At 36.0% G+C, this 21,339-nt stretch overlaps 2 protein-coding genes across 2 annotated transcripts; both read right to left on the minus strand.

Annotated features, from left to right (window-relative positions):
• Positions 1-3,620: 3,620 nt before the first annotated feature.
• On the minus strand, positions 3,621-6,405 carry RALFL4 (ralf-like 4). Its single transcript, XM_086432287.1, has 2 exons — positions 6,098-6,405; positions 3,621-4,120 (listed from the first exon to the last, which is right to left on the minus strand). The coding sequence occupies exons 1-2, from the start codon at positions 6,207-6,209 to the stop codon at positions 3,843-3,845; spliced, it is 390 nt and encodes a 129-aa protein (XP_086288413.1). The 5' UTR covers positions 6,210-6,405; the 3' UTR covers positions 3,621-3,842.
• A 497-nt stretch (positions 6,406-6,902) lies between these two features.
• DRP5A (Dynamin related protein 5A) lies at positions 6,903-13,740 on the minus strand. The gene is made up of 8 exons (XM_086432286.1): positions 13,340-13,740; positions 12,495-12,686; positions 12,183-12,389; positions 11,225-11,653; positions 10,351-10,578; positions 10,025-10,223; positions 8,161-8,860; positions 6,903-7,504 (listed from the first exon to the last, which is right to left on the minus strand). The coding sequence occupies exons 1-8, from the start codon at positions 13,709-13,711 to the stop codon at positions 7,318-7,320; spliced, it is 2,514 nt and encodes an 837-aa protein (XP_086288412.1). The 5' UTR covers positions 13,712-13,740; the 3' UTR covers positions 6,903-7,317.
• Between the last annotated feature and the right edge of the window lie 7,599 nt (positions 13,741-21,339).

Genomic DNA, 21,339 nt, shown 5'->3' on the forward strand with positions numbered 1-21,339 from the left:
TCTTTCTCACTTATCATCACACCTAAAGACTTTACCAACTAAGCTAGCTGGCACTTGCTACTTAACTTCATTTTTTTAATTTTATTTTAGCTTAATAACCATCTTCCACAAACTCCTATTATCATCCCCAAACCACCAAAACCATTTGCTGTGTAAAATTCATTAGTCTATAAATCTTGAACCTTAGGCCACCATTCCTTCTTTTTTTTTTCTCCCAACCACCCTCTAGTACTTGTCTGTATGAGTCATGAGGATAAAGAGAAATTCTACTAATAAGATTAGTAATGTCTTGGCCCTTGGAATCATTAAAACCTCCTCGAAATACAAAATCTCATGATAATTCTTATCCATTCCGAATTATGAATTCTTGAACAAGCAAATTCTTTCTTAATGAAAATATAAAACAAGGTGGAAACTGTGGACGCAAGTACGAGACAACACCGACACCAACGATCCTTCCAAGTCCTTACTCTGTTTTCCCTACCAATCTTAAATGCCATCTTTCATTATTCATTATTCATTACAATTATAAGAGGATATTAGTTCTCCGCTGCCCCACCCAAGATACACCTAACTTCATATTTTACCTTAATGACGATCATCCCCCGAACCTCCCCTCCCCACCACCCTCCAAAAACATAAGAAATAAGAAATAAGAAATAAAAAACAAAAAATAAAAAAAAATCTCCACAGCCATAGTGCAAAGTTAATTTGCCTAAAATACCCACTTGGCTATACAAATATCTTGCAAAAACATGAATATTGGAAATTGATCCAACACCAAAGACAATATTCTTTTTCAATTTAATGGCCAAGCTTGAAACAACATAAGAAGCCCAGCCCTAAAGAATCTTAATTGCACCCAAGACTACATACTCTTTCAAATTAATGGCCAAGCTTGAAAATTGAAATAACCTTGAAACAACAGAAGCCCCCCCTAACGAATCTTAATTCATTCTTACAATTTTCCGATGATATACCTTAGTGTTTTTGGATGTGTCAGACGATCAGTTGAGATACTTGAGCGGGGTCCTTTGTTGTTTCGTAATGATGCCTAGTTTGAGCGTCAACTTTAGGAAGAGTAACCAATAATGCTATAAGGCAAATTGTCCCTAAGATATACTTTACCGAAGTCACATTGTACATAGTTTTGTAGAATGTCTCTATTTAAAGTAAACATAGAATGATGTTCCAGAATATACTACCCATGTGTCATCGTGTGTAGCAGTAGATAAAATCAAAACATCAGAATCACTACCATAAAAAAGGTTAACGGATTCTTTACTTCCTTGATTTTTGATCTCCACAGATTTCTTTGTAGCTTTGTAGTCTTTTTTGAAGTAGCCCTTCTTACCGCAATTCTAGCAATCAGCTCCTTTTGGTTGTGGTTTTCTCTAGACTTGCCCCCTTTCGAGTTTGGCCGGCCTTTACCTTGATTTCCCTGTTAGACTTCCTTCGTATTTTCTTAGCACTCAGAATATTGATCACCACGTCTGGGAAAGGTGTGATTGCTCCTTTGAAGATCCTTCCGTTAAAATGGCGTAAAGATCTGCAAAAAACAGAACCCAAATCAAATAATTATTTTAAGAAAAAAAAAAGGAACTTACACGCAGGCATCTTCACATCCAAGAAGCTTGACTGTAGTTTCAGATCTTGGGGACATAAGATGACAAGCTAAAAGCTCACTTGACCCAGCTACTCTCCCAGGCCACCATGACCCATTTCTATGCCGAACTGAAACAAATGTACCCACACTATAATCAATTTCACCGCTCAATCCAGGCAAATTATCTGATATCATCTCCATCTCTCCCAAAACCCTTATTCAAAACCTAGATTACACAACCCCTAGAGTTTTCGATAACTTAAATATAAATCACAAACTCGTATCAAACACGAACTGCTCAATTTCATTTGAAGGAAATGGACCCATAATGTCGGTGGAGGATTGCATAACCTCCTGGTTTGGGTTTTGTTTTGATAGGGTTTCCATTCAAATCTGAGAGTAGAATTACAATTATAGGGTTTTGTATTTGTTGTCTCATTGATAATTTTGCGTTCTGTTGAACAAATGGATCAAAGGGAATTGTGGTTCCATTAGCAATCAGAAAAAAAATTAATTTTTCCACATCCTAAGATGGGAACTGTGGTTCCATTGGCAACTGATACAACATGGCTTTTGTTAGAACTGTGGAAAAAATCATGTAAATGCTTAGGATCATTGGCCATATGATCAGTGGCGCCAGAATCAATAATTCAGGTATTGGAATTAGAAGACTTTGAGATATAAGGTTGGAGATTACCTGGTCTAAAAGTACATAACATGGGATCAGATTCAGAATTTGGAGATGACTTACTCAATTGTTGGAAAAAATGGCCTATCTGATTTATTGAGATCGATGCATCGACTACAGCTGCATGCTCCCTTTTATTATTTTTATCAAACTTTGGCTTGTGGTGAGGATGAAGCTCCCAACATCGATCCTTGGCGTGCCTTTTTCTGTCAATGATCACACCTATAAGTATTTCGTCGACATTTCAGTACTTTTTTTCTTTTCTGTTGCCGAAAAGAGTTCTCTTATCATTATCATCAACCACAAGAGTGCTGGATTCAGTTTTCTTAGAAAATTGTTTCAACTCATTAGTCATAACCTTTCTTCAAGTTTCTTCACATTGAAGAGTAGCACGTACACTGGACAAAGATAGCAAAGTAGGTTTCATAAGAATATTAGTCCTGAGATTTTGGTATTCTGGCCTCAAATATTGTCTTCTTCAACACGTTTCAAGGGATCTTGGCATCTAGTGTGTGGGCGATACATATCCTATCCAGTTAGTCCCATTTTCTTTTTAGATTTCCAAGGAGCTCAATGAACTTAGTATCACATCGAGTGTCAGTAGCAATCTCACGTTTAAATTCAAATATGCGAGCAACATTATTTTGATTACCATAGTGATCGGCCACAGATTCGCAAAAAGTAAAAGATTTCAGCAACTTGAGGTTCAGGATGTAATGAGTTGATCTTGGATAATCCATTCTTCAAATTTCAGATCATCATCTGTAGGAAATACCGATATTCCATTGACAAACCACATCTTCTTCTTGCCACCATGAGACAGAGCGACAGCCCGAGACCAAGGGATATAATTTATTCCTTCCAATTAAAATTGATAATAGTCTCCATCCGATTCCACCATCAGAGAAGAGGGAAAAAATGTGAATAACTAAATTTGCAAAAGACCAGATGAGCACTTTCTGCTCTGATACCATGAAGAATCAAAAGTAAATAAGAAATCACACAGAATTTACGTGCTTCGACATAGAAGCCGCCTACATGGAAGAGAGGAGAGATGAATTCTCATTCTTAGTGTTCCAAAGAACACCACACACAGAAAATTATGTGTTACACAGGAAATATACGGCCAATATATGGTTTCCGCAACTACAAAGCAACCAAGAGTGTCTATTCGTGGTCACTCACGTTTTAGATTCAATCCTCCAAAATCTCTCTTCACGCCAACAGCTATAGATTGCAGGTCAGCCCTGCAATGAAAATCAACAGAATTGCACCCACATTGCACAAACCTTATATTTTCTCCACAACATTCCCAGGAAAAATAAATAAAAAATAAGAGAAAGAGAACCCAGCAAGCCTAGCTGATGAACTCTTCTTATTGCACCCATATATCACATAACACTTAGTAATACATAATAGTAATGTAGAACAACATCGCATATTAAATGAAGACGAGTAGAAACAATGGAAACGAGGGCTTAATCCAAAGATGATTACAATTACTGTTTATTAATACTAAAACATATGTTGATTTTCATTTTTCTCTCTTCATCTGAGGTACCTTTGGCAATGTGTGATCCGGCTACACCCACGTCTATAAGGATTAACCCTAGAGGCTCTACCACAACCGTAGTAGGAGTGACCGCGACGGTTGCATGGGACCTGATTCCTCTTTAGCGCATCGTAGCTAATCCACCTTCTATGACGAGCTAGGGATCGTCGGCTAGCTTCAGAGTCCATCATCATCTCATCCTCCTCATTAATGCAGTCACCGACGAGACCATTACATGTATTGGAAGTGGTGAGTCCACCAACTCCACGTACACCTTGTAGAAAAATCAAAGTTTATTAAATAGATATGAACTCATTCATAATGACAAAAGACTTGGCTTTCGATAAAATGGAATGGAGGAGCAAGATTGGTGTAGCCCATCCCAAATCTTCTTCTTGTTGTTGTTGTTGTATTAATTTCTTGAAGGATAATATTAATCACAAATGATGTTTGTGGTAGCCTAAAAAGGGTTGGTGAGATGGACAAGACCATGTCTCCGGAATCGAAAGTCTTGAGTTCAAATCCCCATTCAAGGATTTATCCCGGGAATTATCTGATGCATGCGGCGGAAGGGAATTGCACATGTCCCGAGGATTAGTCAAGTGTTGCAAGAGGACCGGTTACCTATGTTTTAGATCCCTAAAAAAATTGATGGAGAATTTATGGTTTGAGATTCGAAATGTCCTAATATTCCATCAGAAAAATATTAGCCTCAAATGTTAGTTGGCGCTCTCTATCAAACCAACGGTTGTGATTGAAGAATACATCTAAGAATTTCCAAGAAAATAAAAATATGTACCAAAAGCTTAAAATCTATTGTAGAAACTCTATGCTTTCTTCTTATCTCGACCGTTCAATGGAGAGTTTTAAGCCTCATTTGAAGTTAGAAAAATCCTTTACAATAAAGTCATGCAGGAGCCTGGAGTGACGTCAAGCTGGAATCTCATATCACACTTCTTAACGTGAAAGTGGATAGGAGCCATAGATGCTTTTTTACTTGTATATCGATGAAAGTATTTATGGTTCCCATACACTTTCACCTCAAAAAGTGCGATATGAGATTCTAGCATGAAGTCACTTTAGCTTTATAGGGGAAAACTAACAAAGGATCTTAATAAAGAAAGAAATCTATTTAATACTAACCCTTATAGGCCAGTTAAAAGGTACTTTAGATGTGTCCCCCTACGTTTTGGTGGATATTTGATATGACCTGCATTTTCAAGTTGATGACTTATTGCCTTGACCATGGTCTTCTATGAAGGATTAAATGAGATGACCAAGATACCCTTGCTTCAAGGTGATACATCGCCTTGAATGTGGTTTCTATGAGTGACTACTAATAAGACAACATCAATACCTTTGCTACAACCTCTAGTAAAACACCTATTTAATTTTTAGAGTAGAACATTGATTTATTTTTATTTTTTTCTTAAAAGGAAAATTATCAACAGAGGGTTAAATTTTTTATTAATTAAAAAAATTATTCTATTTTTTCAAAAATACTAAAAACGATTTAAAACGTTGGACTGCTGAGCATTTTATTAACTTGTTGGATAATCCAAAGACTTAGAGTTTTGTAGAAGATAATGGACAATTCAATTAACTGGATTGTCCAGCGATTTAGTAATTCGATGGATAGTCCAACATTTTAACCTATAAATGATTTTAAAATGTTGGACAATCTAGCGAGTTACTAAAACGCTGGATAATACAGCAAGTTGAGTCATTTTTTGTAATTTCTAAAATATTAATATTTTTAATAATTAACATGAATGTTGATTTTTTTTTTTTTTTTGGGAAAAATATCCATATCTTCAATCCTCGCTTCATGTAGCAAAGTCATAAAGCACCAAACATTACATTTATTTTCGCCTAACAGATTTAAAAGACCAAATAGTAGAAAAAGTATAGAATTGACCAAATCATACAAAGAACAAGTGGGTAATCTTGTCACCAAGACTTAAGAAAAAGGTTTTTGTTGGAAAGAATTAAAGTGTTTTTAAAAGAGAGTTTGAAGATGATGGTATATTTTGGCAATTTTCTATTAGTCTATGATAGAAGACCACTGTCAATGGTAAGTATAACATTAGTTTGAAAATGCTTGTATCTCAAAGAAAATGTCCAAATTACCCTAATCTTAATGAGATAGAAGAGATGCACCCATGATATTATTATGACTAATCTCATACATGTAGACCTTATTAATTATTATAATACAAACCATAAAAACTTTATATTATATATATCACACCTCTAGTGAAATGGGTGAGACCCCAGCTTCCATCCAAAGGCGACGATTCGACGACAAAGGCCATAATAAGAAGGACGATAATGAACGAAAGCCGAATAGCCATACTGACCATCGACACGTGTGTAGCAGTGGTTGATAGAAAGATAAGTAGAAGGAAAGAGAGGTTGATTAATATGATCTATGTCTCTCTGCCCTTCCTGGTAAAGGAGGAGGGAAGAGAAGGGGAAGAATAAGGGAGGAGAGAAGATTGAAAGGTGAGGTATTTGGTAAAGAGAGGAAGGAAGGTGAGGTTCAACGTAGTTTGAGGAAACTATGGAGGGGTTTGGTAAATAGAGAGGTTGTTAGGATTTTGGTGATGGACCATGGCCAACGGTTTTCATAACTGTCACAATTAACATATACTATTTAGGGTAATATAAAGGTACCCCTCCTTGTTTGAGTGATATATTCAGAATGCTCCTTGTGCTTTCAAACTGATGACATACCCCTTGACCTCATTCTTCATTGAGAGACTAAGATAAAATGCCCTCATCTTCAAATTTTATTTAGCCAAATATCCTTGATTTTTCTCCCCCAAAACTGTCATCTTCAAACAAATAGGGTAAAAATCTTTGCCGCTGTCATCAACCTTAAGATCTCTATGCATCAACTTTCAAACCTCACGAATGAGATCAATAATTTTCCTTACGAGGTTGAATAGCTAAAGAGCCTAAAGATATAAGAGACAAAAATCGAGTGTCATTTTTATTAGTCTTCCTGAGTAGAGAGCTATCACAAATATTCATCTAAACATGGAGGAGTATGTCTAAATTATCGTGCTATTTATATCTATGTTGGTTGCATTTCATGTACATAGAGTGGAAATATAACTATGGTCGAAAAAAAATATTTTGCTCTGAATTTGTTTCCTAGCACATGGAGTGAGAAAAAAAACACTACAATGAGTTGAAATAAGAGCTTAGAACACATATTTTATAGAACATTGATTGGTTTTGACTGATGAACAGCCAACAGAAGAAAAGAAAAAAAAAAAAAAAAAACATGACACAACTGACAACATAAGTTGCAAATAAATTGGAAAGAAGAATTGATGAAACTTAAGAAAGTGTGGAGGGGTTAGCCTTGGTGTACAAAGTTCACTAGATGTGAAGCATTGAAATGAAAACAACACCAACTCCATTTGATGGTCTAGTTTGTGTTAATCTACAAACCACAGTTCATTAAAGTGCTCGAGCAACGTTTTTGAATTCATGCAAACAAGATTGCAGTATCTTCTGACGCTTGTGGAGGGATTGGCGTTCATTTTGAAGAACGTCGATTGCTCCGGGTGCCACAAACATGTCCATAAATTTCTCATCATTCACAGCAAACAGATCTAAACCAAGTGCCACCACCAGCCTATCTCGACTGCATCAAATTCATCACATCAAAAAAAAAAAAAAAAAAGTACCCAAGTATCAGAACCAGCCTTTATTAATTTTTTTTAATTAAATAATACTTTCTCCACTAAGAGCAACTCCAATGCACTCGCCATCCCCTCTCCAACTGCCGTTTTGGAGAGCCAAATCCAAAATGTGGTTCCAACACACTATCCAACAATGGAGAGTGGGATTTTGACTACCATTTTGGCTAGCAAATTTGGACTCTCCATCCCCCCCATCTGCTATTTTGGAGAGCCATTTCGGATTTTGTCTCCAATGCACTAGCCATCTCCATTTCAAATAAAAAAATATTCAAATATTTATGGATAGCCATTTGGATAGCAAGGTTGGAGTGTATACCCCTTGAATATCCAAAATGACTATCCATAATGGAATGACTAGACATTTTGGATATCCCCCTTGGCATTGCTCTTAGGCTCTCTGTTATGTTTGCAGCATTTAGTGTTTGAGAAAACCTTTATGTAAAATTCTGATTGACATTCAAAAGTACTTTCCAAAACTACTTACTGCAAACCAAACATAGCTTTATACTACCTGGCCCCACCTTGATTTTTATTTATTTATTTTATTTTAACTTCTATTGTTAAATCATGCGTGCGTATGAAATCTGCTGAGGCTTACCAAGGAGTTAAAAATCCAGAGTTCAAAGTTGATGGAACACTTCGTTCGATGAGAACTTCACGTATTCTTGCAAAATGTTGAGCGGCAGAAGAGCATATATCAGAGTAAGCCGAACCCGATCTTGAACTATTATCACCACCATTTCCAAATAGAACACCACCACCATTTTGTTCTTGGTGATGATCCACATTTCTGCTATTTGTCATCATCCTTGGGTACCGTTTTTTCCCTCCAATCTCAACACAATTCCCATTCTCTTTCTTCTTAGCTCCTCCATAAATTATATCACATGGTTGATCAGGAGATGGGGTCTCGGGTATGGTCATTTGGCTTTCCCGAAGAGCTTCTTTAGCTTCCGAATTCTTCCCGGGTGTGGTTTGATTAGCATTTCTTTCAGGAGGTATATTTTCTTGGTCTCTGCCCATTGTTTGACCTTGGAATGTCGCCTTGCCATCTGATAGCTCGATACAAAATGGACCTACTTGAGCTTGGTTGAATCTGTATATTGATGTTGCACCATAACCTCCTACGAAGTCATTTTCATAGCAGACCTGAGAATATGGGCTTGTAACTGAATCAAGGTGGTGTCGAACTAGTTGCTTGCATTGCTTGGAAAGATCCTTTATAAAGCGATTGTAGGAGTGCCTCAATGCGGCATGAAAACCAATGTACCCATCCATATCTCCAATGTTCATCCCATCTGAACCAAAGAAGATCAATGCCAGTAATTGAATTTAATTCTAGTAAAATAGAGAATGATAACAGTTTTTAAATATAAAAGTAAAAGACAGGCATCCATCAGACCCAATTGAAGATAGAAAGTTGAATAAACTAGGCATGAGTAGTTTTGAGCTTTTCCATAATAATCAACAATGCTACGATCTCTGATGGCTGAAACTTTGACGAAAGATGCTTTTAAACCCACAATCGATAATAATATCCAATATAGTAATTGAAATTAATTCTAGTAAAATAGAGAATGATAACAGTTTTTAAATATAAAAGTAAAAGACAGGCATCCATCAGACCCAATTGAAGATAGAAAGTTAAATAAACTAGGCATAAAAAAGAAAATTGTTATGAGTTGTTTTGAGCTTTTCCATAATAATCAACAATGCCTACGATCTCTGATGGCCGAAACTTCGACGAAAGATGCTTTTAAGCCCACAATCGATAATAATATCCAATATGGTTCTAGAGGACAGGAAAAAAGAAGGGGGAATATTGATTAAGTACACAAGATGGGGACATTATAAAATTGAATCAGTATGAACTTTGTTTTCTTCAAAGGTTGGCTATGCCCATAAGCATAATCCCCAGTTTCTAATACTAGCAAACTTCTGTTATTAAAACCAGAAAATATGAAAGAGAATAAATACGTTATAGAAATATATTTAAATCTTGTTGTACATCGAAGTAATGAAACAGATAGTATTAACTGAATCAAAAGGGAATTTACACTCATATCAATTTGATCTTTGCATGGAAAGATAAAGGCTAGAGTGGTTGAAAATAAGAGGGGGCTTAACCAAGGTATGACACACCTGAGAGTGGAGGAAAATATAAACTCAACAAATATTTGGGTATGCTGAACAAATCTTGTTCAGCCATTCAATTCTATCTAGAGCTGAATGAAATTATCGATCAAGATACATGTTCGGAGTTGCCACTAAACAAGTGGAGAAAGTACTAAAGTGACATTGATTACATAGTAGTGCAGTACATCCATCTGAATGATTCTCACCAATCATAGTTTTGAGTAGAGATAAAAGCAATTCATTAACATTAGTACTACGAAAAAGAACTAACAATATTACAATAAAGAGAACATATTAGAAACATAGGGTGTCTAATATCTCCTTACGGTCTAAGGAGTCACGGCTGTGATTGCGCTCAACAGCAAGGTCAAAGAGGTTTCCTAAAACAAAAGCAAGTCGCTCGCAAGCAGTGTCTAGAAGAGGAGCAAGCCATGATCGGGCAGCAGCCCGTGCTATCTCCGCTGCTGCTTCTGTTACTCCTCCACCTCCACCTCGGCGAGCATGAGCTAGTAATATATTTGCAACCTACATAATATAGTAGTTTTTAACAGTGAGTGTCAGCCTTCCAACCAAGATTCTCTAATTTAAAAAATAAAAATAAAAAAAAACAAAAAAACATAGTTTCTGATTTCGAGGGTAGCTTTAGCCTTACCTTCTCTCTGGATACAGATGGACATTCCATTGAATAAGTGGCACAGCGGAATTCATGCATAACTCTCTCAAATGCAGCTCCTCCATAGAGCTTAAGAGTTGAATTGGGAGGCCTTACATCAGTTGTAACCCCCGGCCAACTCTCAATACCACTCTGTGATTGTTCCTCATTAGTTGTTTTCCCCCATTGCTCTGGTGCCGGATCTGCTGCCCCATCGATCAATGCTCCCTTCATTAACCAACAAGTGTGAAAAACGAAGCAACAAAGAGAACAGAAATCACACAAAAGAACATAAGGATTTATGTGGTTTGACAGTGTACCCACGTCCACGGATCAGATAAGAACAATCAATATTTTCTTTCCCAAGTTTTACAGCCCTAGAGATCTCTAGTTATAAAACAGGGTTTAACCAGGGTATGACACACTCGAGAGTGGAGGAAAATACACACTCAAAACTCCCCCTCACCCATAAGGGTGGAAAGAATTGAACCCGTGACCTTTACAAACCTAGCGCATGGATACCATGTTAACCAACCACCTACTCCAAAAGACAGATTTGTTGGAGAGGTGGAGAACCATGAATATAAGAGGGTCATGGGGCTCCACTAGAGTATGACACCCAAGAGTAAAGGAAAATATACACTCAACACCAGGAGTTGCTAAAATGCATCTATCTCACCAAAAAATAGAAAACCCTTAAGAAAATATTACATAATTGTCTTTTTAGGACAGCACAGCGTACAGCCAATAGTATACAAGACGAAGAAAACATGTCCACTATTTATGTAGGTTAAAAGATCATAAATATCACGCACGAGAGAAAAAGGAAATATTATATAATATAAAATAAAAAAAAGTGTGTTGTGTTACTCACTATGTGACTACTGATAGAAGCTGCGTGCATCATTGCAGATCTCCGAAGATGGGCAACATCTGAAGTAGCCCTTATCTTGGAGTCCATTCTGGCTAAATCAGTGGTTACTTCATCACATCTTTGTTCGAGCAAAGCCAGTGTTGCTGGAGCAGCTTCTTTGTATCTCTTTTGAAGCTCGGCTTCCAAGAACTCCTTCAAACAGCCAAAACCAACGAAAGGCTTGAACTTTTCCTCATCAAATCCTCCATTGATACCCTCACGCAGATGACGGAGGACTTCTCCATCAACTTGGGAAATTTGCCTGCGAAATTCCTCATTCGAAATCGTACCCCTGTCCTTTGGTAGAGCAACAAAGAATGGGTGAGTGTTATCTCCAAGGTAACCACTTGCACTCAAGTATCGATCCACTTCCCACCGGTCGGTGAACTCCTGCACGAATAATTTTTCTTACTGTCAGGAGCAATATTTTCTTCTCCATTAAATGTTAATGTAAATTTTTTTTTTCATATGTTATGTGTTGTGCGGAAGTGTAAGAAGAGCAAAAATAAAGAAGAAAACGAATAGACAAAGAAAACAAGATTTATGTGGTTCAGGAAATTGCCTTCGTCCACAGAGGAGAGGAAGAAAAAACAATTATCAATAATAAAGATTACAAACTTGCAACTCACTCAGCCGCAAGGAACATCACAGAGCAAAAACCATCAAAACCCTAACCTGAAAATACATATATGTATATACACACTAAAAAAAACACGCTCCGGGCCTCAGTCCTTCAGGCTGAGCCCACTCCGCTTCGGAAAAGGTCCCTTTGATACTGTTTTGCCTCTTGAAGCCCAAGCCCAATAAGAATACTAGACATCTCACAACATTATGAATTCAGAATTGAAGAGGCATTTTGTAAGTGAACGCAATATTTGGGATACGGTACTTATGATGATGAATTCAGTGTTATTTGCACCTTGAGTCGATTGTCAAACTTGGAGACAACAATAATTGTCCGTCTGAAAGATGGATCAATTTCACGAATAGCATCCAACCAAAGGGATGAGCACCATTCTACACTACTCTGTTGAAGGAACAAGAGAAGGCGGTGAGGAGGGCTCGCTAATGACTTCACCATTGACAATATCTCTTCAGGCGTATTCTCCGGTTCACCGTTCTTCGCCTGCAATCAATTTCATACTACTTATTCAGTTTAATAAACAGCTTTGTGTGTGAAAGAAGAATCAATTAATCCATATCTTGAACTAGAAAGTGTGAGAGAATCCACCTTGAGAACGAAACCTGGAGTGTCGATAATGGTAAGGTTAGGACAATGAGCATATTCTGCTCTCATCACAATTGGTTTAGAAGAAACTGAAGTTTTGTTCTTCTTCAGAAGCGCCTCGGTTCGGGATTTAATAAGACCTGCAATTGCAGATGCCAAAACTATGGGACTCCCATATTCTTCGGAATCTTCTTCCTGTGTTCATTAATCAAGTGTCAATTATTTGAGATGCAATGATTTATGGCTCAACCAAACTTCTATAGATCGATCAACTCAAGCATCAATCAGCTAACATATACAATCTAGAAAACATGACAAGTCAAATGAAACTGTAAAAATAATCCAAAATGAAGGAATTTAATAGAACTTGATCAGGGACCCCATTATAAAAATTTGAAATTTAAGAACTATAAAATGCACAAATACCAAATTCCAATCCAAGAACACAAAACAAAATGTATAAAAGTGAAAGAAGACAAAATGACCAATGAACATCAGCTAGAATCTCAAGGCATTATCAAAAGCATCAATTATATAATCAAGGGTTTGATCTAGATAACTCTGTCCGATATAATAAAAGAACAAAACCCTAAATGTCGTCAAAGAAAAAACAAATTAAAAAAAGAAGAAAAAACCCCAAAATGAAGAACCATCATAAAAAAGCACAAATTAACAATAATAACAAACAAATTACAACAATAACATAAAAAAAGAAAAAAAAAAAAAACCACCCTAATTGGTGTCTTTGCGTCCATTTCATCATTAATATTAATCAAATCAATCTCAGATTCCAAAACCCTAGAAATTCCTTCAAAACCCTAGTTATGAATGAAATAAGGTGGCAAGACCTGAAATCGACAACGGGGCTCCAATGCTGATTGATCGTGAACCATTTGAAGAATGAGAGGTCTCCTTGTGCCCATTTCGACCTCTCGGACGTTGAATCGAAAGCCGAGTAGGGCTTCAAGGAGAGAGCTTTTTCCATCAGATTGGCCACCAAGGGCAACTATTTCTGGAATTGGGAGTTTCTCTCCAAAAGCAACGGCAGCCGCTTGTAAGCGATTGTAGGCTTCGAATCGGGATTTGAATTCAGATGTTGAAGGAATCGAGGATGAATCCATGGAAATGGGTTCTTGATGTTTTCTGGAAATGGCGGAAGAGTGGGATCTGGTGTTTGGGGTTTTGGTGGGTGTGGTGAGAAAATTGTTTGTGCTTCCCATTGAGGAAGAAGAAGAGACGCAGATAGAGAGAGAGATGTGTGGTTACTTTTAAGTTTGAATTTGAATAATAAAGGCGTTTAGAGAGCGGGTTGGAAGAGAAAAAGATAAACTTCAATATTGAAATGGACATCAAAGTTGCTGAGAATACGCCACTGGCATGTTAGAGAACTTTATTTGCCACACCAACTTTTTCTAACGCCACTCCATTGGTGATGACTAAAGATGATCCGAGGCACTTTCTTTGGAAACCCCACCCACGCCCCCCATCAAACAACTGCAGATCATTTGCCTTGGGATACATAGAATCATAAATCTTTTCTTGTGTATCTCGAGGTAAATGATTTACAGTTCTGTGATAGGATGCAAGGAGGTTTAAAGAAAAAAAAAGGAGCGTCAGATTAATATGATTCTTTGGTGATTTACATATGAATTGGGGTGGCACTAGCAAAAGTTGGTGTGGCAATATAATCTTTTTTTTTTATATTTTTAAAATCATATGAGAATCTGATTGGCTGAAATAATGGTTGGGAACTTTAGGCCCTGTTCGTTTGGGCTTTCGAAGTCAGCTTTTTTAACTTTTTGGGCTTTTAAGCTTAAAAAGCCAGATCAATCACGTTCGTTTGGGCTTTTATGACTCCAACGAATATCAACAAAAGCCCAAAAGCAGCTTTTTATTAGAGACGTGTAGAGTGCGCTTCTTTATTTTGCTTCTGCGCAGAGCTCGTTACCGAAAAACGGCTTAGGTAAAAATACCGAAATACCCTCCCTCTGTTTTGGAATTTTCAACGAAAATGTAAATCGATGTTCAGGCTTTCAACACAGACGGTGACACTCTGGTTGCAAGAGACAATCGAGAAGGGTTCGGAGAAGGTGGATACAAAACCCCAACTATTCTCTACACCTCTATGTAATTTCTTCTTCTTCCCCAAAATTACGCATCAGCCAACTCCTCTCTGTTTGCTGTTTGCTGTGAACAAGAAGAAGAGGAAGGAGGAAGAACTCGAATTAACTTCCTCACGAAGTAGGGAGCGGCAGGGGGACAAAGCGATTCTTCTTAGGGAGGTCTTGGGTTTTGAAACCCATATCTCTTTCTTCTGAGTTTCACTCTTCAGGTCTGTAATAGTCTCAGTCTCGGACTACCACCAACACTTCTCTATTATTCAGTGTTTCAATCTAAAACCCATGTAACAACGGAGGCCCAAAACCCACCTTCTCCAAGATGTCCTCACTGTGCTGGTCCTCTTTCCAAAGAAATAGTACCCATATCTCTCTCTCTCTCTCTCTCTCTCTCTCTCTCTCTCTCTCTCGTTTGCTCGCTCTTTTCTCCTCTCTGTTAACTTTGTCGATTAAATTGCAGGAAACAAGTTGTTGGACTGTTGCCCCACTTATCAGAGACAGCTTTTCTATGGTAATATCTCTGTCTCTCAAATTCCTTTGTTGGGTTTGATTCTGAATTTCGATATTAGATTTTGTAATATTGTTAATCTCTCTTTTCTTACTTAATCTGAAATTGGGTCTTTAAGATTTATTCTATGGATTCAACCATGGTATGTTGATGCTTTGTGTTATTCTCTCTCTCTCTTTGTTTAATTATTATAGAATAATTATTATTGTTAATGGGACAATTTGGTATGTCAATCTACTGGTTTGATGTGATTTTTTTATCCAACACATCACCCACAAAATTTTTGTTCTTTTGTTCTTGTTTCTGGGTTTTAATTCTGATCTAATTTGTGTTTTTTTTTTTTCTTTTTTATTATAAAAAGGAATGAGTTTGATATGTGGAGGAAAATCACCAGCAATTGGGCTTGATCTTGGCCTTGGGTCTGGTCTCACCCATGGAAATCCTACTTTCACTTTACTTCAATTTCAAGAACTAGAACACCAAGCTCTCATCTTCAATTACATGGTTTCAGGTGTCCTTGTACCCTCTCATATCATTCTTCCAATTTGGAAAAGCTATTTTAGCTTTCTTAGCTGTAAGTCCAAAACTCTCTCTTAGGTTTCTGTTAATCACTCTAATTTTTCTTTTTTTTAATGGATTTTTGCTGATTTCTTTGATTTTCACTTTTTTTTTTTCATGGGTTTTAAACAGATTTGATTTGGATTTTTATTTTTTTCCTTGATTTCAATATTTTTTTCATGGATTTTTAACAAATTTAAGATGACTTTTTGTTTGTTTCTTTGGTTTTTTTACTTTTTTTTTCGTGAATTTTTAACAGATTTGAGATGGATTTTTGTTTGTTTATTTGATTTTTACTTTTTTTTCATGAATTTTTAACATATTTGAGATGGGACCTTACATGATGATGATGATCAAGCTTTCAAGTTTTAAAGTTTGATTGGTGATTTATTCATGGATGATTTGACCATTAGATTTGATCATTAATTACTGTCTAGATCTAATGGATAGAAATTACTAATCATGCTTAGCTTATTTATCTTGGGCTATGAAGAGGTTGGTTCAATATTTGTTTTTGTTTCTCCTAAATTATCCAAAATTATGAAACATACCCAAATTTACAAAGTTTTCATGCAAGTTGAAAATTTATAATAGTCAAAATATTAGAATAATTATTTTTAAAGAATAATTTGTACAAATATGAATGATTGTACAACTTGTATAAATTATTAATAACTTTTGTAAATTTAATAGGAAATTGTCTCTTTGGCCAGTGATCTTTAAGATTGTATACAATTGTCTCAATAAAATTATAATTATAAAATTTTAGAATAAAGTTTTGCTGCAGGTTTTTTTTTTTTTATTAGGAAAATTTCATACGTCCATTTTTAAGAGGAGATGTTTTCGAAATTTCAATAGAATTATAAAATTTATAAATTTATTTAAATTGAAAATAATTATTTTTATAATTTTTTTAATATAAATTTATTATATATATATATATATATATGTAGTGTAATTATATATTTATTAATGTATTCTGATAATTGTTTATGCATTTTGGATGCATTATAATATTAAGGGTATTTTAGTCATTTTATCAGAATTCAGTACTAAAAAGATGTCAAACGAACATCAATTTCTGACTTCTGTGCTTCTGTAACGAACAGGCTTCTGCTGGATATGACTTTTTAGGCTCTGGGCTTCTGTTTCTTCCAGAAGCCAGCTTCTGGAGCTGGAGCTGGCTTCTGTAAAGAACAGACCCTTAAACTCTTCAATATGCCAAGGTTGTGATCATCAACATTAATGTCACATTGCAATGATTTAGAATCACGACTCAATTTTGTGTAGAACCATGTTTCTCAACATCTTTGGTCTACTTCACAGATTTTTTTGCATCCGAATCATCGAAAAAGAGAACTGGACTGAGAAATTTAATATGGGTTAGGCCGACTCAACCAATCAATGTCCACTTGAATCAGTATCGATGTTATTACGGGTGATCACACTATCATAACAAATTGATCACCTGTAAATAAGGTGTGTCTCACTTGCCGTTACAAACTAGTTCTTTCTCCTAGGGAATGACCATGCTGGTTTCACAATTTTAATGATATTTTCTGAGATCAAGTAGAGAGAGAGAGAGAGGAACTAAATCTTCGATGATAACTTTGTTAGAATAATCCCACATCGCCTGGGTACAATTGGGAAGTGCAATGTATAAAGTGGGGGCAACCCTCTCCTTGCAAGTCGGTTTTGTGAGGATGAGTTAAGCCCATGGGCTTTAACATGGTATCAGAGCGGGTGACCTCAAGGATAGGTAGGGTTAGTATCTCTAGCCCTGCGTGAGGGGGAGTGTTAGAATAGTACCACATCACCTGAGTACCATTAGGAGGTGCAATGTATAAAGCAGGGCCCTCTCCTTACAAGTTGATTTTGTGAGGATGAGTTAGGCCCATGGGCTTTAACAAACTTACGAAATAAATCATTATTTTATTATTATTGTGATTCACGTTAACTCCTGAGATATGCAACATGCATCCTCAGTTACAAACAAGCCCTCTCCAAAGGATCTTAACTTCGCAAGAAAATCCGTTATTCTATTAGATTCACGCCAAAAAAAATTCAAAACTACAAGTCAAGAATATATAGTTGCTGATTCTTTGATATCTTCGATCTACTTAGGCTTCCATCTCCTTCTTAATACATCTGATTGCATAAAGAGAGTCTAAATTCAGCACAATCTGATTATAACCCTTTGATCGAGCAAAAGTTAAAGCGACCATGATCGCATTCAACTCTATTGAGATTATATCCATGACGTTGGTGTTACTCCATCCTGCAAAAACTAAATTCCCTGGCGAGTTTCTAGCAATGAAACCCAATCCCCCTCCATTAATGTTTAGTGATCCATCAGTAAGACAGCTTGGATAGCTTCTTCAATCTGTTTTAACACCTCCATTTGCGATGATTTAATACCTTCAAAGATTCTTCTATTCGTTTCTTTCCAAATCAAGTACACCATTAGCAAAATTTCAGCAACTTTAAGGTAGCTTTGTTAGGAAAAGATAAGCCTTGGATCACCTGAATTTCATCATTAAAATTGCTCACATTGTGACAAATAACATTGAATCTTCGTAAGCATCTCTTCCAAGTCATCCACTGAAATCATACTCAAAGAAAACATGATCAACAACGAGATACAATATAGAATCCACGTTTATGAAGAACATCAATAGTTGTAATTCTCTTATTTGCCACTAGTAAAAGAGTTCCTAGGTACCCCTGGTATACTCCAAACCGTGTTGCATCAAATCAGATTTGGTATTTCACCTCTAATTGCCAAAAAGGCACTTTTAGAAGTAAATCGACTATTAGAAGTTAAGGTCCAATCCATTTTATCCTCCATTAACCCTTTAGGAATCCTTTGAATATTCATTAGCTCACAAACCTCCGTCATTCAATTCGAACAAGGATCAATAAGATGCCACCATTGTGTGTGATAAAATCACTAAACCCGTGTTTCCAGATGACTTTCAAACTGAGATATAATTCAGTGATTAAAATGTTCCACCAAACTTTTACCTTCAATCCAAGGGTCTATCCACATGCAGACATTGTTTTCATTCCCAACTAGAAATCGAGCATATTGTAGAAAAGTATCTTTAGCTTTCAAAGTTCCTCTTCTTGTCCAAGAATCATTTTGAGGTGTTTGTTTGACATTGCCAGAGATTTGATGACCCTATATATCTAGATCTCATCCATTGTGACCAAAGGGTATTATTTTCCACCAAGTTTCAAAATAATTTAATCATTTCTACTTTATTCACACCATGGTTTTAAAATTCGGTTTCGCATCTCATCTTGTCTAGGCCCGATACCAAGTCGTCTTGGAAGAGTTTTTTGATACGTTTGAGTCGTCTCATTTAAAAAATCAAAAAATTGAACGTGAGTTATTAAATCTCGGTCAAGAAAGTGACTTGTGAGTTGATTTCGTTCAACTCCGATACCGAGTTAACTCGGGCTATACTTCTCGATTTTGGACGATTTTTAAAACCATGTTCACATCCCTAAGATTTTGAATGCTAAGACCACCGTAATTAAAAGATCAACAAACATGTTTCCAATGAACCAGATGAATATCGTCTTCTTGCCATTGGTCTGTTTGAACTGGAATAATTTCCATTCCACCCTGGACAACAGTTTGAACATTGTCTTTCCTCTCTATTCATATCTTTCTCTCCTCTGGTTCTTGTTCAATATTTTCAAAATAAAAACAATTTTGTGGTTTATTTGTTTGGTTTTCTTAAATTTAGATTTTGAGGTTTTTGTGTATATAAGATTTAGTCACACATTGCTCACAAAAGTTAGATAGTGGTGTACTTTATAAGTAATAGTCAACATACTTAAATATATTTGTGTTACACTTTTAAGGCTTTGATCAAGTGCTTCAAGGTGGTGCGAAGCACCACCCGCGCAAGCGCACATGAGTCGTGCGAAAAGGCGATTGGATGCTTTGAGGCGCACTTTGCACTTTGCATTTTGCATTTCGCATCCAACGAGTTGTGGTTGATCCGTCACGTATGATGGATCGGGAACCGATCGGATACAATAGATTGAAATAATACCGGATCGAAATTGATTCGGTGTGTTGGATCAAGTTAATATCCGATCAGAATCGATTAGGTGTGTTGATTCATGATTGGTATTCGATCAGAGACGATCAGATCCGTTAGATCAAATAACAACTGATCGGACGCGATCAGAGCCACTAGATCATACAGATTCAACTAAAAGGTGTTGGTTAAAAGGCATGATACACATACCTTTGATATGTGCAATTTGGATCGTTAGATCTCAGATCAGGCACAATCCAACGATTATTAAACCAAGAGAATTAAATCATGACTCTTAGTCAACAGACACAAAAATGGTTATAAAAAGCTAATCAGCAATCAGATTTCTTCATTGAAAATTTATGTGTTCTCCGCTCTTTAAGCTTAAGCTTTAGGCATCATCAGTTTTCTTAATTTTTAGAATGCTCTAGATTAAATTGGATGTACATAATCCAATTTAGTAACTTGAGTGTAAACTTCTTTGTATCCTGAAGGCATTTGTTTTTTAATCCCTTGTGTACTTTGGTTCAACCAATAAAGGAGAATATTTATTTAAAAGAGATCGAATCAGATTCGAGCCTAGAAGTTATTTTTTTTCCTTCATGGAATTACTTCCGATTTAAAGGTCATATTTTCCAATAGTTTTAGACAAATATTCTTTATTCAATGGAGGCATCGACATTTCATTCTCTCCAAATGATGAATTAAGATATGTCTCGTCTTGACCGATTCTATGGACAACACTTTACTCGATGGCAACAAAAAGTGTTGTTCTTCCTTACTACATTGAACATAGCATACATTCTAGAAGATTATTTAGAACTAATTCTTGATGCTATTCCAAAAGATAATGCTGAATTGAAATAAAAACGTAAGAAACAAAAGAAGGATGACTTTATGTGCAAAAACAATATTTTTAATGCTCTCTCCAATTCAATTTACGATATCTACCATACGATCAATTCAGCAAAAAAACTTTGGAAAATCCTAAAAAACAAATACAAAATAGAAGAGACAAGTAATTAAAAATTTCTTATTAGTAATTATTTTGAGTTTAAGATGTCCAACGACAAATTAGTTATGTCCTAAGTACATGAACTTCAATTAATCATTGGGGATCTTAAGATTACTGGAATCGATCTTCCAGAAGATTTTCAAGTGGAAGCTATCATTTCAAAACTTCCTCAATCTTAGAAAAGTTACAAGAAAAAGAGAAACATGAGAAAATAAGAAGTATACTTTGGAATCTCTACAACGTCATCTTCGTAATAGAGAATATAAAGATGAGGAAATAGAGAAAACTAAAGTAAATATGATTGAAGGTGATAAGCCCAAGACGATTGATTTTAAGTTAAAACCTAAGAAAACTTCCTCCTTCAAGAAGAAACCTGACAAAAACAAGAAGAAAAATAATAAATATTTTTATTGTAATAAGCCTGATCATTATGCAAGAGAATGCCAACATCAAAAGAAGGAATTCAAGAAATAGGCAAATACGGTAGTGATAAAGGAAGCAATGGTTGTAACAATTTCTTATGCTTGTTCACTAGCAAATATTGTATTAGACAACAGTGGTTGGTGGGTTGACATTGGAGCAACATAACACTTTT

Source organism: Akebia trifoliata, chromosome 2 (genome assembly GCF_017979445.1).
Source record: "Akebia trifoliata isolate Shusen 1 chromosome 2, ASM1797944v1, whole genome shotgun sequence".
Classification (NCBI taxonomy): Eukaryota; Viridiplantae; Streptophyta; class Magnoliopsida; order Ranunculales; family Lardizabalaceae; genus Akebia; species Akebia trifoliata.

Coding starts and splice junctions, on each gene's coding strand:
- RALFL4 (XM_086432287.1), bottom strand. CDS start 6,209: ATGGTCAGTATGGCTATTCGGCTTTCGTTCATTATCGTCCTTCTTATT. Junction 4,121..6,097: donor TCTCACCCATTTCACTAGAG/GTGTGATATATA, acceptor TTTTTCTACAAG/GTGTACGTGGAGTTGGTGGA.
- DRP5A (XM_086432286.1), bottom strand. CDS start 13,711: ATGGGAAGCACAAACAATTTTCTCACCACACCCACCAAAACCCCAAAC. Junction 12,687..13,339: donor AGCCCCGTTGTCGATTTCAG/GTCTTGCCACCT, acceptor TAATGAACACAG/GAAGAAGATTCCGAAGAATA. Junction 10,224..10,350: donor CATCTGTATCCAGAGAGAAG/GTAAGGCTAAAG, acceptor TATATTATGTAG/GTTGCAAATATATTACTAGC.